At 43.3% G+C, this 13,841-nt stretch overlaps 1 protein-coding gene across 4 annotated transcripts in view; it reads right to left on the bottom strand.

The window, feature by feature from the left end:
- The window catches only part of EXT2 (exostosin glycosyltransferase 2), a 134,313-nt gene that overhangs the window by 118,953 nt on the left and 1,519 nt on the right, over positions 1-13,841 (bottom strand). For 2 of the 4 annotated variants that reach the window (XM_059931425.1, XM_059931427.1), the window contains exons 2-5: positions 12,783-12,878; positions 10,020-10,138; positions 5,190-5,755; positions 4,150-4,239 (exon numbers count right to left, since the gene is read on the bottom strand). In XM_059931425.1, coding sequence (XP_059787408.1) covers positions 4,150-4,239; positions 5,190-5,755; positions 10,020-10,025 — 662 coding nt within the window. In that variant the 5' untranslated portion in view covers positions 10,026-10,138; positions 12,783-12,878. The remainder of the gene's footprint in view (positions 1-4,149; positions 4,240-5,189; positions 5,756-10,019; positions 10,139-12,782; positions 12,879-13,841) is intronic. The other 2 variants (XM_059931426.1, XM_059931428.1) reach the window with 2 other exon arrangements.

The raw sequence follows: 13,841 nt of genomic DNA, 5'->3' as shown, positions 1-13,841 counted from the left end.
GAATCCAGAACTGGACCTTTAGTGCTTCTCTTGCAGTCTGTATGCACGAGCTTTTATTCTCCTTAGTTAGAAAGCCAAGAAGACTCTGTTTTAATTGGATCCAGCAAGTAGTACAATGACACTTCATCAGAAAGGAAGCAGGTGTATATCACACCAACTTTCACGGTTATTCTGTCCCTGGGGCTGCAAACCCATCAAATCACTTACTGGGGCAGAGTGATGCCAGTTCCATGCACTGCACAGTCTGAGCCAAAGTGTATGAACTGAAAAGTCACATTTTGTGCCATCTTGATTGCTACCAATCCCCTCCCTGCCCTGATGACAGCCTACGTTCCCTTCTAACGTGACCAGTTTAAGTTCAAAGATTTTCAAACCACCCCTGGAAATCCCAATCTGTTTGTTTAAGCTTTAGGAAACCAAGAATTGGTCAGGGAGGTAACGTGCAGGCTAAAAACCTCTCCAGCTGCCAATACACTATGTAAGACTCAATGACTAGCCTTCGTATCAACATACGGTCTTATTTTTCTTGACTGGCATTCAGCAATGAATCTGTCCAACGTGAATTTGGGTGGGTTCCATGACCACGATGGCAAGCAGACTGCATGGGTCCCCACAACCTATGTGCAGAGAAGCAAACACTGATCCAACACACAGGCACCAAGCAGTCCAGGTAAGCCAGGGTAGTGGGTGATGAGGTAATTACACCCACACCCCAGAGGACAGGCGCATGTGTATGTGGTGAGAAAGGAAGCAGGTGTACATGACGCCAACTTTTACTGTTATTCTGTCGCTGGAGCCCCAGGGGTAAGGGAGGGGGTTAAGCACTGGTAGGAGGAAAGCATGCAACCCGAAGCATGTCTCCTGCCACAGATCACACATGTGCAATCTGGTGTGTGATCTCAGGAAGAGTCGCCACTGCAATTAGTCAAACAAGCCTCACACCGGCCCTGCTGCTGACAAGACTTCAACTCGAAGTCACTGCGTCCTCTTCTGCCAAGCTTTCCCTAACATTATAATGGAGAAAAAATTGTAAGCCTCCCTTGTTTTACAGAACACGTGTTTTACATTGACTGAAAAGTAAATTTCTGAGAAGCACATTCTGTTTTCCCATTATGTATCCCCAAATCAGAGATCCGTTCCAAAGCCGCAAGAGACTGAATACAAACCGTGCAGCTAAGAAAGCATTACTATGATGACCACACTCACACCAGGCCAGGTGTTCTGTCACTGGAAGTGTCACCAGCATCTTCAGCACTTTCCAGGACTTCCTGACTCGGGGACATCACCGACCCTCCTCCTCTCAGCCTGGCCTCGTGGACTCAGCATCCCTACCCTGGGTCTTTCCCAGACGCTCTCACAGCTTGCCTCCTCCCATGTGAGTATTCACAGAGCCTGAACACAGTTCGTCTGCAAGTGTATCTTTTGCTTCCTTTTAATCAGGCCTGCAAATTCCTCAAATATAAAGCTTCACGTTTTAGGTTTTGCAAAAAAAGAAACTGACCAATTCTATTGATTATCCTTATTTGTTTACTGATGCAAACTGTAAAAAAAAAAAAAAAAAATTACGAGACAAGTACATTTGAGCAATGGCTAGATATTTGGTGAATATCTGGTGATATTAAAGAACTACTGTTAATTTTTTTAGGTATGATAATAGTACTGTAGTTATATTTTTTAAAAAGCTCTTATGTAGAGCTTCAAATGAAATGTTTACAGATGTAATGATATAACATCTGGGATTTGCTTCTAGATAATCTAGTGGGGAGTAGGTAGGAATACAGATAAATCAAGTTGACAATATCAAAGCTGGACAGTGGGTATGTGGGGCTCACTGAACTAGTTTCTCTTCTTTTATATAAGTTTAAAAGTTTCCGTAAGAAGTTTAAATAAATATACACCCATACGAAAGCAGAAATTTGTGAGAGATACGTGCAAAGAAAGGATAACAAAAATCTAAGGTAGTAATAAAATTACAGAATGTGTCTGAGAAAACAAAGATCAGTAAAGTCAGACATTGAAGAGGTATAATTTGCTGTCATTTGAGTTAAAATAAAATGGGTATGTGAATATATATATGTGTGTTTGACTATAAATCCATTGAATAAAGACTCGAAAAACACACAATGCTTGATAACAGTGATTACCTCTCAGTAAGACAGTAAAAAGAGAGGAGGATTTGAAAGCATACTTTTACATTTTACTCTTTGTACCCTTGCATATTGTTCCAATCTTGTACCAAGAAGGTATATGTGTGTCATGCACAGGATTTTTAAAATCTGAAAGAGAAAAACAGATCCAAACAGCATAAAAGATGTATTTTCTGAGCTGACATTTGCTTCAGTCCTGGTCCTTGCATTTCCCTGAGTCAAGTAATTCTTAAATAATCACACCTAGGACTTTAGATTTCAGGGGGATCTTAGAAACAGTCTAATCTAGCCTGTCTGTTTTCTAATTTCTGAATAATCAGATGTGCAGCTCCTGCTAAAACCATTCTTCACTCCTGGTACTTGCCCCCTCTGAATCCAGAAGCAAGGACAAAGGATAAGAAAAATTAACAAACAAATCTACTATCCTTACCCCAACCAGAAGACCACCTAGGCTTCAAAATGATATTTCCCACATGGAAAGATAAAGGAGGACTATACGATGATTCGTTACTTGCTACAGGATTGCCTATAATCACTTACAAAAAATACATGCACAGGGAAAACGATTTAACCTTCCTGATCCTTAACACCTAAGTACCAGCAAGAACTTAAACTCTCTCCTGATTACTTGACACTTTGCTGCAGAGAAATGAAACCCCTTTTAACGTGTGCACTTGACAAAAATAAAATCCTTCTCCCATGCAGATACATATACCAAAATGTCAGCAAAAGTGAAATGTCCCAAACAGAAATAAGCCCTTCTCAAAACAAACCCAGAACAGCAGGTGAAGACGTCGCACTCCTCACAGCTCTTTCCCTTCCCTTCGCTATCCTCTAAAGTATTTCACTTACCCAGAACAACCAAATGCATAAAACAGTAGCCCACTCAGGAACACTGAGGCTGAGAGCCAAATCAGGGATCACCTTGTGCTTAGCTGGTTTCTACAGAATTTGTGTGGCCTGACTGCCCTCTGTCGTCCAAAATGGTTTCTACACCAAAGTTGAGGAATGGTCCTTGGGTGTGTCTTTTCTAGTGATAATTGTATTTCCAGACAGAAACTCAACACTGACTCTAGATAATCACTTAAAGCAAAGAGGGCTTAGATTTAATCTTCTGGGGAAAAGCAGTACTAAGTGTAGATTTTCGTAAGTGACAATGCTGGCCTCCCACAGCTGGCCTCACCTTTTTCAGTAACAATGATTTTTTAAGAGTTAAACATCAACTGTAATAAAGTTGGTTATAAATGAGTTCATATATGAACTTACAATAATCCTCTACCTTGAGTATTGCCCCAGACCCTCATGTTGGGCCCAAACTTTCTGCTCTCTTCAGAGCCTTGAACCCAGTGATAGGAGAGGAACCTTAAGCGGCACCTCCCTCCTGAGTTTTCCAGGAAGTGGTGCAGTCAATGCACAAAAGGGCCAATACACAGTAAGCGAGCTCCAACTGCAATCGTGCTGTCATGGCCGCCCCACACCGCATCTGCCTGTTTGGAAGTTTTATTAGGAAAGAAGGAAAGAAGCCCACTGATTGAAACAACAGAGAGTAAATGGTACTCAGAGTGCCCTCATTCCCCGACGTTACAGGCTCCAATTACACATCCACGCCCTCTCCCCTCAGTAGCTGCGACTCTACTTCTGGCAAATGCTCCCAAATGCGGAGAAAGCTGACACAAGCCAGTGATGAACCAGGCCCTGTGGGGGTTGGAGGAGAAGTTATGCTCAGGAGAGCACAACCCAGACTAAGAAGACAAGACAAACTTTTAAGATGCCCCGCTGGAACCTAAGCTCCAACTGGTTTCCCCCAACAGACTTAGGCAGGTCTGATGCTTCTAGGTCTTGAGGAGGAAAAGGCCTAGGACAATTCTCCACTTTAACAAACAATTCTGGTTACAAAGTATGTCCCAGTGGGCTTAGAAATATGATTTCACATGAACGAAAGGGTCTTGCATTTACTTAATCCTCAGAACCCTATCACGGGGACAGCCCCAAATATACCTACCTGTCTCTGGGGACATCCAGGGCCGTGTTATAATCTGGGGGACCTCCAGGCAACATGTTGAACAGGAGGTGATTGGTTCCTCGATCCCACCTATTAAGAAATTACACATGTAGGAGAATTCACACATCAACTATGAAGAAACAAAGACAAGTCAGTTTCTGGACGACAAGTAGTCTCCCCAGCCCATAACAGGGCCTCTTCTCAGGAGTGCCTGGAGATTCCAACAGCGCATCAGGCACTGGCCTGGCTCCTTCAAAGGAAAGCTGGGGGATGTGCACTCCAAGCTTGTCCACTACAGAACTGCTTATGCTAATGAAAACCTGAACGCTACCCGAGTGTTCACCATTGGGTTACAGAAACAAAAAATAAATAAAATACAGAAGGCCGGTTAAATACATTAGGGAACATGTGCAAAATGGAATACTATAGAGCCCTTAAAATCATGTAGAACCGACTGATGAAGATGAAATTATCTGGAAATACATTCATGATAAATGAAGGGAAAAAGGCAGCAAGAGAACGTGTTTTGCCGTGTGATCCCATTCTGGACAAAAAATGTTATATACACATGCATATGTATATATACTTTATAAAAAAATGTATACATACATGCCTATGTATATGTTTTATACAAAAATGACTGAAAAGTAACAGCAAAATATTAATGATTATCTCTTAGAGGCAGGCTTATGGAATGAACCTTACTTTCTTCTTTTTGCTCACCTGTATTTTCAGACTTCTTATAGTGAATGTATATTATGTGAGTAATAAAGAAGGGAAAAAAGTGCTTAAATTTAAAAGGAAAAGCATGGGAAGCATCCTTAGCTTCTAAACGTTAAGAGGCTGGGAACCCACAGCAGTGGCACGGGAGGGTGGTACGGAGGCCAGGTGCCCAAAGCACCGGTCCTCCTACGGGTCAGTCGCTCATCCACTCACCCCCATATGAGATAAGAGACAAGCAGCCAGCCGGACACCAGCTCAAGAGAACCACTGGCTCTGCCCCTCCTTCCCTCTAGCTCCTGGAAGACCTGCTATGATACCTGGAGAGCTGGGCCAGCGCCTGCGCCGTCTCCTTCACGCGGAGCGCGTTCTGGTTGAGCAGGTCGATGGACGGGATGAACAGGCAGGCCCGGGTGATGTCCTCGGTGTAGTAGTCGCTGTCTGAGATGGCCGTGAGCAGCTCGTTGTACTCCTGGGAGATGGTGCTGCTCACTGGGACACCCGCATCATCCACATACTTTTTCAGAGAGTAAATGTACACCTTGATCTTGTTCTTGGGGTTGAAGCCACAGCGGTAGACGTCGAAACATGTGTGCATTCTGCAGCTGAGGTCGCCACGCTCGGGGACGGGGCTGTCGGCCGGCAGCCGGACCACCGGCACGTCGCGGATGCTGCGCTTCTGCACGCTCCAGTCGCTCGAGGACTCGATGGAGTGCGGCCAGAACTGAAACATGCCCGTGGCGATGAGGCCCAGCAGGACGATGGAGAAGAGGGTGATGTAGTAGATGCGGTGCTTGGTCTTCATTCTCGGGATGAGGGCAGGACCCCGGATGTTGTACTTGACCGAGGCACACATAATGACCCAGAGAGCCTCTTCCTCACACTCCTGGTTACCAGGGGAGAAGAGAGAAAAATGAAGTTTTTAAGGTGGCAGATGACACTTGAAAGGACTGTTCAACTTTGAATCTACCTCTTTCCCTTAAGTGGTCTGATGAAATAATGAAAAGGGATTTTTGACCTGTCCTATAAATAAATAAATAAATGTGTACATATGAGAATATGCTATATATTTAATATTTAATATTACATACTTAATATAAATACTGTTAACATAATGTAGAAATATTACTATATTCTATAAATATATATTCTCTGAAAGCATAAGCTGGTAAATGCGTGGGACCTAGGAAGAGGGGTACTGACCAAGCAAGAAAAATCAAAAGTGGAATAGCTGAAGACAGTTGTTTTATTTTGCTTTCAAATAATTGCCTAACATAAACTGATGCTTCATCTGGACAAACTGATGTTTCGTTCATTATACTAAAGCCTGTTTTCATTCATTCATTCATTCATTCAACCCTCATAGAGGACCTAAACAAAGAAGAAAGTGAAAACCTACCTTAGAGGAATTTATATGCTAATGAGACACAAAACTGTAACAAAATGTGGAATGTAAAAACACCACTAATATCAAGAAAAGGCCAAGGGGTATTAGAGAAGATTAATCTTTAAATAAAATATATATTGATGTTTTATAATAAAGGGATAGTTGACACATTTAGATGGAAGAGAGAAATGAAGAAACAGGGAAGGAGGAAAGGAGAGGTGGAGGGAGGAAAAGAAAGGCCAATGGGGTAGATCCATTTCTAAAGATTGATGCCAACAATTCTTCCCACTGGTGAAGGTGCACGCCACTTGTCCAATCAAAAGGTGGAATCTCTTTCCCTTCCCCCTGAATTCGGGCTAGCCCTGTGACTTGTCTGACCAAAAGAACGTGGCAGAAGTGAGATTCTGGGGCTTCTGAGTCCAAGACTTAAGAGACTTCTGTAGCCGATGGAAGCCAGCTGCCACGTTATAAGGAAGCTGAGCTCCCAGCTTGGGGCAACCTCAGGAAGACCCCAGGGGAAACTATGTGGAGCAAACATGAACCAGCCCCACCAAGCTCTGTAGAGATGGCAGAATGCTGAGCAAATACATGATTGCTGTTGCTGTGGTTGTTTGTAAGTTGTGAGGTGGTTTGTTATGTAGCAATAGATAAATGAAAGAGCCAATAAGCATCATTGACAGATATACAGAAAATCCTTAGTCCTCAGCTGAAAATGCAGAGTTCCCCTGCAGACCACAAATTAAGATCCTTACCGAACAAGCCCCCGACACCTGATGCCTAGCTACCATGTGGGGAGGGTAAAGCCTTGAGTGTGACTGCATCATCTGGCAGAGACATGTTACGGCAACAAGAGACTTTAGGACTTCAGCATTCCACATGTCAAAATCCCAATCTTCAAAATGGCCTCATTCAGAAAAGCTATTAATATAAAGGGAAATAACGGAAAAGCTCATAGACCATCTTAAGGTTTATCAACCATTTTCACTATGGCTAAACGGAGTTCTCCCCAGTCATGCCCACACTGTAAGACTGCTTCCTTCCTAGCCAGCAGGGTCTCGTCAAGCCTTGAATGTTGCAATCATTATCAGCTTTTGGGGTAAAATGTGCTGAATGGTCATGAATGATTTCAACTTGTATCTCTCTGAGACCATGATCTGGAACATATCAAGAAATGTGCTTGTCATGGACTAATGTATGAAAGTTCATACATTTTAAGCTTAAAGATTATCATCTTTGGGGTATATACATTAGCCATTCAATATATACTAATGGATTCCATGACAGAAATGCAGGCACAAGAGCTATTTCACTTTTTCTGTCATTCTAACGATGAACAGGATGTTCCTAGCCTGCCCCCAACCCCTACTTACCACCAGGTCCACCCTATCCTTTTCCTTCCCTCCATGTATCCCTCCTGGAGCTAGAAAAGAGGAGGTCTTGGGACAAATGCACGCAAGGAACTGCACTCTTCATATACCCCATGTCAGAACTGCCCAACAGGCTCTCAAGGTGTACCTATATCCTGAATCAGTGGTTCTCAAACACCCAAATGCTAAGAATCACACAGGGAGAGCTTGTTAAAACACAGAGTCTTTGGCCCCAGCACTGGAGGGTTGTATTAGTAGGTCTAAAATAAGGTCACAGAATCTGTCGATTTAGCAAGCTCCTTGCATGTTTATTTTATGCAACTAGGTTTGAAATTTTCACTAATGTTAGACAAACTACCTTTTAACACAGTAGCTTTTTTCTTTTTTAATTTATTTTATTTATTTATTTTTGGCTGTGTTGGGTCTTTGTTGCTGCACGCGGACTTTCTCTAGTTGCGGCGAGCAGGGGCTACTCTTCATTGCAGTGCGGTGGCTTCTCTTGTTGCAGAGCACGGGCTCTAGGCGTGTGGGCTTCAGTTGTTGTGGCACGCAGGCTCAGTAGCTGTGGCACACGGGATTAGCTGCTCCACAGCATGTGCCATCTTCCCAGACCAGGGCTCGAACCCGTGTCCCTGCATTGGCAGGCGGATTCTTAACCACTGCGCCACCAGGGCACAGTAGCTTTTAAACCTTTTTTTTTTTTTTTTCAAACTAAAACCTATAAGACAACATTTTATATTATGACCCAATACAGACATAGATGTGTATGTATAATATCTGAAATAAAACAAATATTTCACAAAACACTGTTTTCACAAAACAGTGTTTAACCTTAGTACGTAGTATTAGCCACAGAACATGTGACGAACACTGTGTTCTTCTATTAGCCTATTGCTTTTTAAAATACTGGCCATAACCTACTAGAGCAATAATCCACAAAGGTAGTATCCACATATGAGCTTTACAATTTTCATGAGCTCCAGATTATGAAAAAAGACATTACCACAACAAAATAAATCCAAAGATAATAGAAGGAATTAAGTAATAAATAAAAGCACAGAAATTAATTAATTAAAAACCAAATAGGATCAACAAAACTAAACTTCTTTTAAAAAAGACTAAAGAAATTGACACTTGACATAATTCTGGTAAGATTAATCAAGATAAAGAGAAAATAAAGAACAAATAAATACCTAGAATGAAAAGGGGCCCATAACTCTAAATACTACATGTATTTAAAAGATGAGATGGTATCAATGAACTTATGCCAAAATATTTGAAAATTAAATGAAATGGAGAAATTCTTTAAAAATATACCTTATTAAAACAGTCTCAATGAGAAATAGCAAACCTGGAAAGCTCTATAACATTAAAGAAACTGAATCGAAAGTTTAAAAAATCTTCCTATAAAGAAAATTCCAGATCCAAAAGATTTTCCAAGTTCTACCAAATAGTCAAGAAACAATAATTCCAATTTTACACAAATTATCCCAAAGTTCGGAAAAAAGAAGAAACATTTCCTGACCTACTTTAGGAGGCTAGTATAACACTAATACCAAAAATCTTAGACCAGTGATTCTCAAAATACAGTCTGGGGGCTCCAGGGGGTCCCCAAGACCCTTTCAAAGGATCTGAACTATTTTTTATAATAACGCTGACATTATTTTTTCACCTTCATTTGCCAGAGGCTACATGATGTGTGATAATGCAAAGACTGAAGGCAGAAGTAGACACAAAAATCCAGCTGTCTGTTAAGTTTTTCCAAACATAATGAAATATATCAACTTCACAGATTCAAGATGCTCAACTCCAAGTACAATATATACAAAAAAAAACCAAAAACAAGACAAAAACCAACTAGATATGTCAAAGTAAAACCACTAAAAAGAAAGCCAAAGAAAAATATTAAAAGCAGCCAGAGGGGAGGAAATCTATTCAAGGCAGATTAAAGAGCTATATGTAACAGGCAACACTGTAAGATATTTAGAACACAAAAGAGAATATCTGTGAATTCCAGGCAGAGGATGATTTCCAAAATAAAATGCAAAAAATGCAAATCACAAAAAGATAAAATAATAAATTCAGTGTTACAATTAAGAATTTTTATTCATCAAAAGACATCATAAGGAAGTTAAAAGACAAGCTATAAACTAGAAGATATTCGCAATACATGTAACCGATAAGGACTAACTAGCAACCAGAATAAAGAGCTCCTACAAAGTAATAAGAAACAAACAAAAAAGCCAAAACAGACAAAAAAACAGAGAACTAAAGACTTAAACAAGAATGTCACAGAAGTGGCAACAAAATGGCACGTAAACATCTGACAAGATGTTTAGTCTAATTAATGGACAGGAAAAGTATGGCAGTAAAACAACAAGACATCTTCTACCCACCAGCATGGCAGAATGTCGGCATCAAACACCACCAAGTGCTGGTGGTGACCTGGAGCCACAGGAACTCCAAGAGCAGGAGCATGACCTGGCTCCACAGTCCCAAGAGGGCATCGGGGGGGCTGGAAAGAAGAGAGGCTGACACCCACTATGTTAGACTCCTAGGCATCACATTTTGCTTCCTACCTGTCACAGTTTGAGTCCCCCCGTAATTAACCCCCCAAAAAAGAACCAGAGACAAGGATGGGGGTGCAGGTAGTTGTACGTGGGAGCTAGAGAACAGAGCAAGAAGACAGACAGGGAACCGGGGAAAGCCAGTAGGAGTGTGTTATTAAGCTGGGTAACAGGGGCTCTTTAGGAACCCTCTGAAGAACCAGGCAGACTACACCATGTCCCTCAGAAGGAGGACAGGCCAGGTCATTTATCTGCAAACTCCTATCCACCATTGCTTGCAGGTTGCCTGGTATTATTATCAGCTCTGACCCTGTACTTAACAGCCCTCAGAAGGTCTGGATATTCTCCTTTCCTCGATGTACCACAAGTCTGATAAAGACCTACAGTTCCCTGGAGGAAGGACTCGGGAAACATCTGTCTATACTTTCAGGGATGTTGCAAAGTTCTTCTTCAAAGAGATCCAGCCTCCCCCTCAATCCATGGGATACAGGTCTGAGAGCTGGCATACATCTGAAAACTAGGTGATAGTGATTCTTCCACTGCAGCAGCTGACATCAGCCTTCTACTTGCCATCTGTTGATTTTTTTTTTTTCTGGTTATACAGTGAAGCAATACCCTAGTTGGCTGCCCATCTATACTGTCTATAGGAATGCCAGGCTCTATTAGCATCACAGTGGGTCCAGACACACTGGTTTTGAGTCAAGCCTCACTGCTTATTATGGATATTGTGTCTACCTTGCCTCTGATGGTTAGTGCCACCACCTGGCTTCTGCCATTTCAGAATCCTATCATCCTCATTGATACTTGGGAACCCAGTTCCATGGTCAAATCTCATAAAGTCAATCCTGGCCTATGGAGGAGAATCAACATTGAGCTTCTCAAACGTGCTGGTCCCCTCCCTGCGGTTCCATATTACCAGAGAGAAGGGAGAACGCCCTCCTGGGAACATAGGCAGGAGATGCACCTCTGGCCTCAAGTAATAAATCTATTTCAAATCTCCACCTCCCTGAACCTTCGGACTCCTACCGTAATATTCTGCCAACATAGCTCTGGCACCTTTACCTCATTTACTCCAGACTAGGGTTTCTCAAGCTCAGAACTATTGACATTTTGGGCCAAATGATTCTTTTCTGTGGGGAGCTGCTCTGTACAATGCAGAACATTTAGTAGCATCCCTGGACTCTAATCCAGAGGAGCCAGAAGCAACCCCTAGTTGTGACAACTAAAAATACACCCAGACATCACCAAATATCCCCTGGGGAGGCAAACTGGCCCCCAGTTGAGAACCAACGGTATCACGGTCACATCCAAGGTTCCAGGCGGCTGCCAAGCAGCACATCGGGACCAGCTTGCCCCTGCGAGGCCACGGAGTCCTGACTCAGGAGAGAACCCTCCCAAGAGTCACTCCCACCTGGCTTCACGTCCACCGCTACCCCACTTTTGGTCTGACACCCTCAAGATTCACTCCCGTGTGTTCCTCCGGTTCCTGCTGGTCCCCACGAGCCAGGTCCTGCAGCTCTTCCAGTACAACAGCTATCACCCCAGCAGCAGGGGCTGTACGTCCCCACGTAGGCAATGCTGAGATCTGAGGGCAGGGGATGGGCAATGTTGAGGAGGAGAAGCACTACCTTGCAAGGTAGCGTCAGGGAAGGAGCGCTTCTTCTCAGCAATGGAGAGAGATGCTTCTGCTGGCCCAGAGGATCTAGGAAATCTGGGAGTTCAGTCCTCAGGGCCTCCACGCAAAAGCTCCATCCTAAGACTCAGGGTCCCACTTCTTCCCTGTCATGGCCCTGACTTCAGCAGAAGCAGCCTGTCAAGGCTGTGCACTCAGCTTCCTTTGCAGTTCAGCCATAATTACAACGAAATTCTGGGCCTGATTTTCAACACAGTCTGCCCTCCAGCTGCAGGAAACGCTGCCATGGAGTTCTATCTTTCACAATGCGTCCCGAGTTGATATCTGGCTGATCTGAGCCTGATTGCACCTAAGGCCTCTAATGAGATAACAAGAGCCAACCAACTCCACCAGCGTCATCATGACCATGGTCCACACGCTGCTCGAGCGCTAGAGTTCCTGTGCCAGCCAATGCTTTCCTTTCTGCCTGAACCTCATCCCAACCCTCCACTGGTCAGTCTGACTATTCAGGGACGCTAGAGGGCACCAGGGGTTATCAACGCCTCACCTACCCCCAGCAAAGGGGTCCTGGCTGCCACCTGAGGGTGAGCGATTCCAATCTCACAACGCTATTCTCAGGACCTGCTTTCTAGAGCCACCTCCAGTACCAACCGCCTTAGTTTATGTTCTGCCAAACTAAAAACGGCTTGGGTGCAAGTAGCTTGCAGAAGACGAATCCAGAAAGCCAGAGGGAGGGAGTAAGGAGAGGAGTTGGAGAAGAACGGAAAGCCATGAGGGTGTATTACTGAGCTGGCTGCCATACTGAGCTGGGCAGATGGGGCTCAATCCTTCTAGGGTCCCTCTGAAAAATGCACCTGAGAACTGTCCCTTTCAAGGACATTCATCCACCGAAGCCTATCCATCCCGCGCCCGCTCACCCCCCACCCACCTGAGGGCTGTTCCCAGGGATACAAACTCACGTTTCTGAGGTTTGCCTACACTGGATAAGCGAGCGTCCACAAGTCTGTGCTGAACAGCTGAGAGAGATGGCGAGCACTTGAGGTGGCATAAAAACTCTTAATAAAAAAAGAAATGAGGGGAAAAGCCTTAAGTGAAAAAGAAACCAGCCCCTAACTAAGTCGAGCTTTAGAGACCGAGAACTCTTGGTGAACGTCCTTGTACCTTTCACAGGCTTCATTACGGCACTTGCCAGATTGTAGTAATTGGTTATGTAATTGCAAGTCTCTCTTCTACTGGTCGTCATTTTCTTGTAATCAGAGTTTTTCATCTCTGCTCAGTATTCCCAGCATCTAATATCATGTCTAGAACACATTCCATGTAAACATAAATGTTTGTTGAATGAAGGAGTGTCTCTGTATTTCCCAGTTCCGTCAGCACACACACTGTTCAAGGTCCAAGTTTTGAGTAATTATATGGTGATGAACTCTGATCATTTTCTTTCTTAAATTAGAGTTTCCAAAGGGGGAGAAAATGGCCAGGTAATTTCACAGATGGAATTTTCTGTACCGACCATTGACCACCCTCCTCTCTCCTAACACTGAGCTTCCCCAAGAGGACAAACCAAAAGGAATCTTCTATTAATGAATGTTTTTCCATATAATACCACAACCTGTGTCAAAATAAGAATTTCACAACAAGCCCTACAAACTTTAGCCTCCTCAAAGGACATCAAATCTGTCCCTACAAAACACTGGAATCATCCGGCTAGATGTCAGGCACTGAATCACTGGAAAAATCTTTCAACCTCACTCTACTGTCAAGATGAGATGCATTTTCTGTTCCTGGAATTACTTATTCCTAAATCTTGCCTGAATAACCTTTCCTTAGTGCTTCAGGCTATGTCCAATCCACCTAGTCCAAAGTTTTCAGTCACAATCTCTCATCTTCTTAACCTTTTTACAGAAGCCCTCACAGCTGAACTCTTGGGGCTGCTGCTACCCTGTAACTTAATTCACCTGTTCCTGAAAACAAAGGAACCAAATATTGGCCGAAGCAGGAAAATCTGCAATTCACTGCCT

The sequence above is a fragment of the Balaenoptera ricei genome, chromosome 8 (genome assembly GCF_028023285.1).
Source record: "Balaenoptera ricei isolate mBalRic1 chromosome 8, mBalRic1.hap2, whole genome shotgun sequence".
In the NCBI taxonomy this organism is placed as follows: domain Eukaryota; kingdom Metazoa; phylum Chordata; class Mammalia; order Artiodactyla; family Balaenopteridae; genus Balaenoptera; species Balaenoptera ricei.
This window is presented reverse-complemented; position numbering and strand designations above follow the sequence as displayed.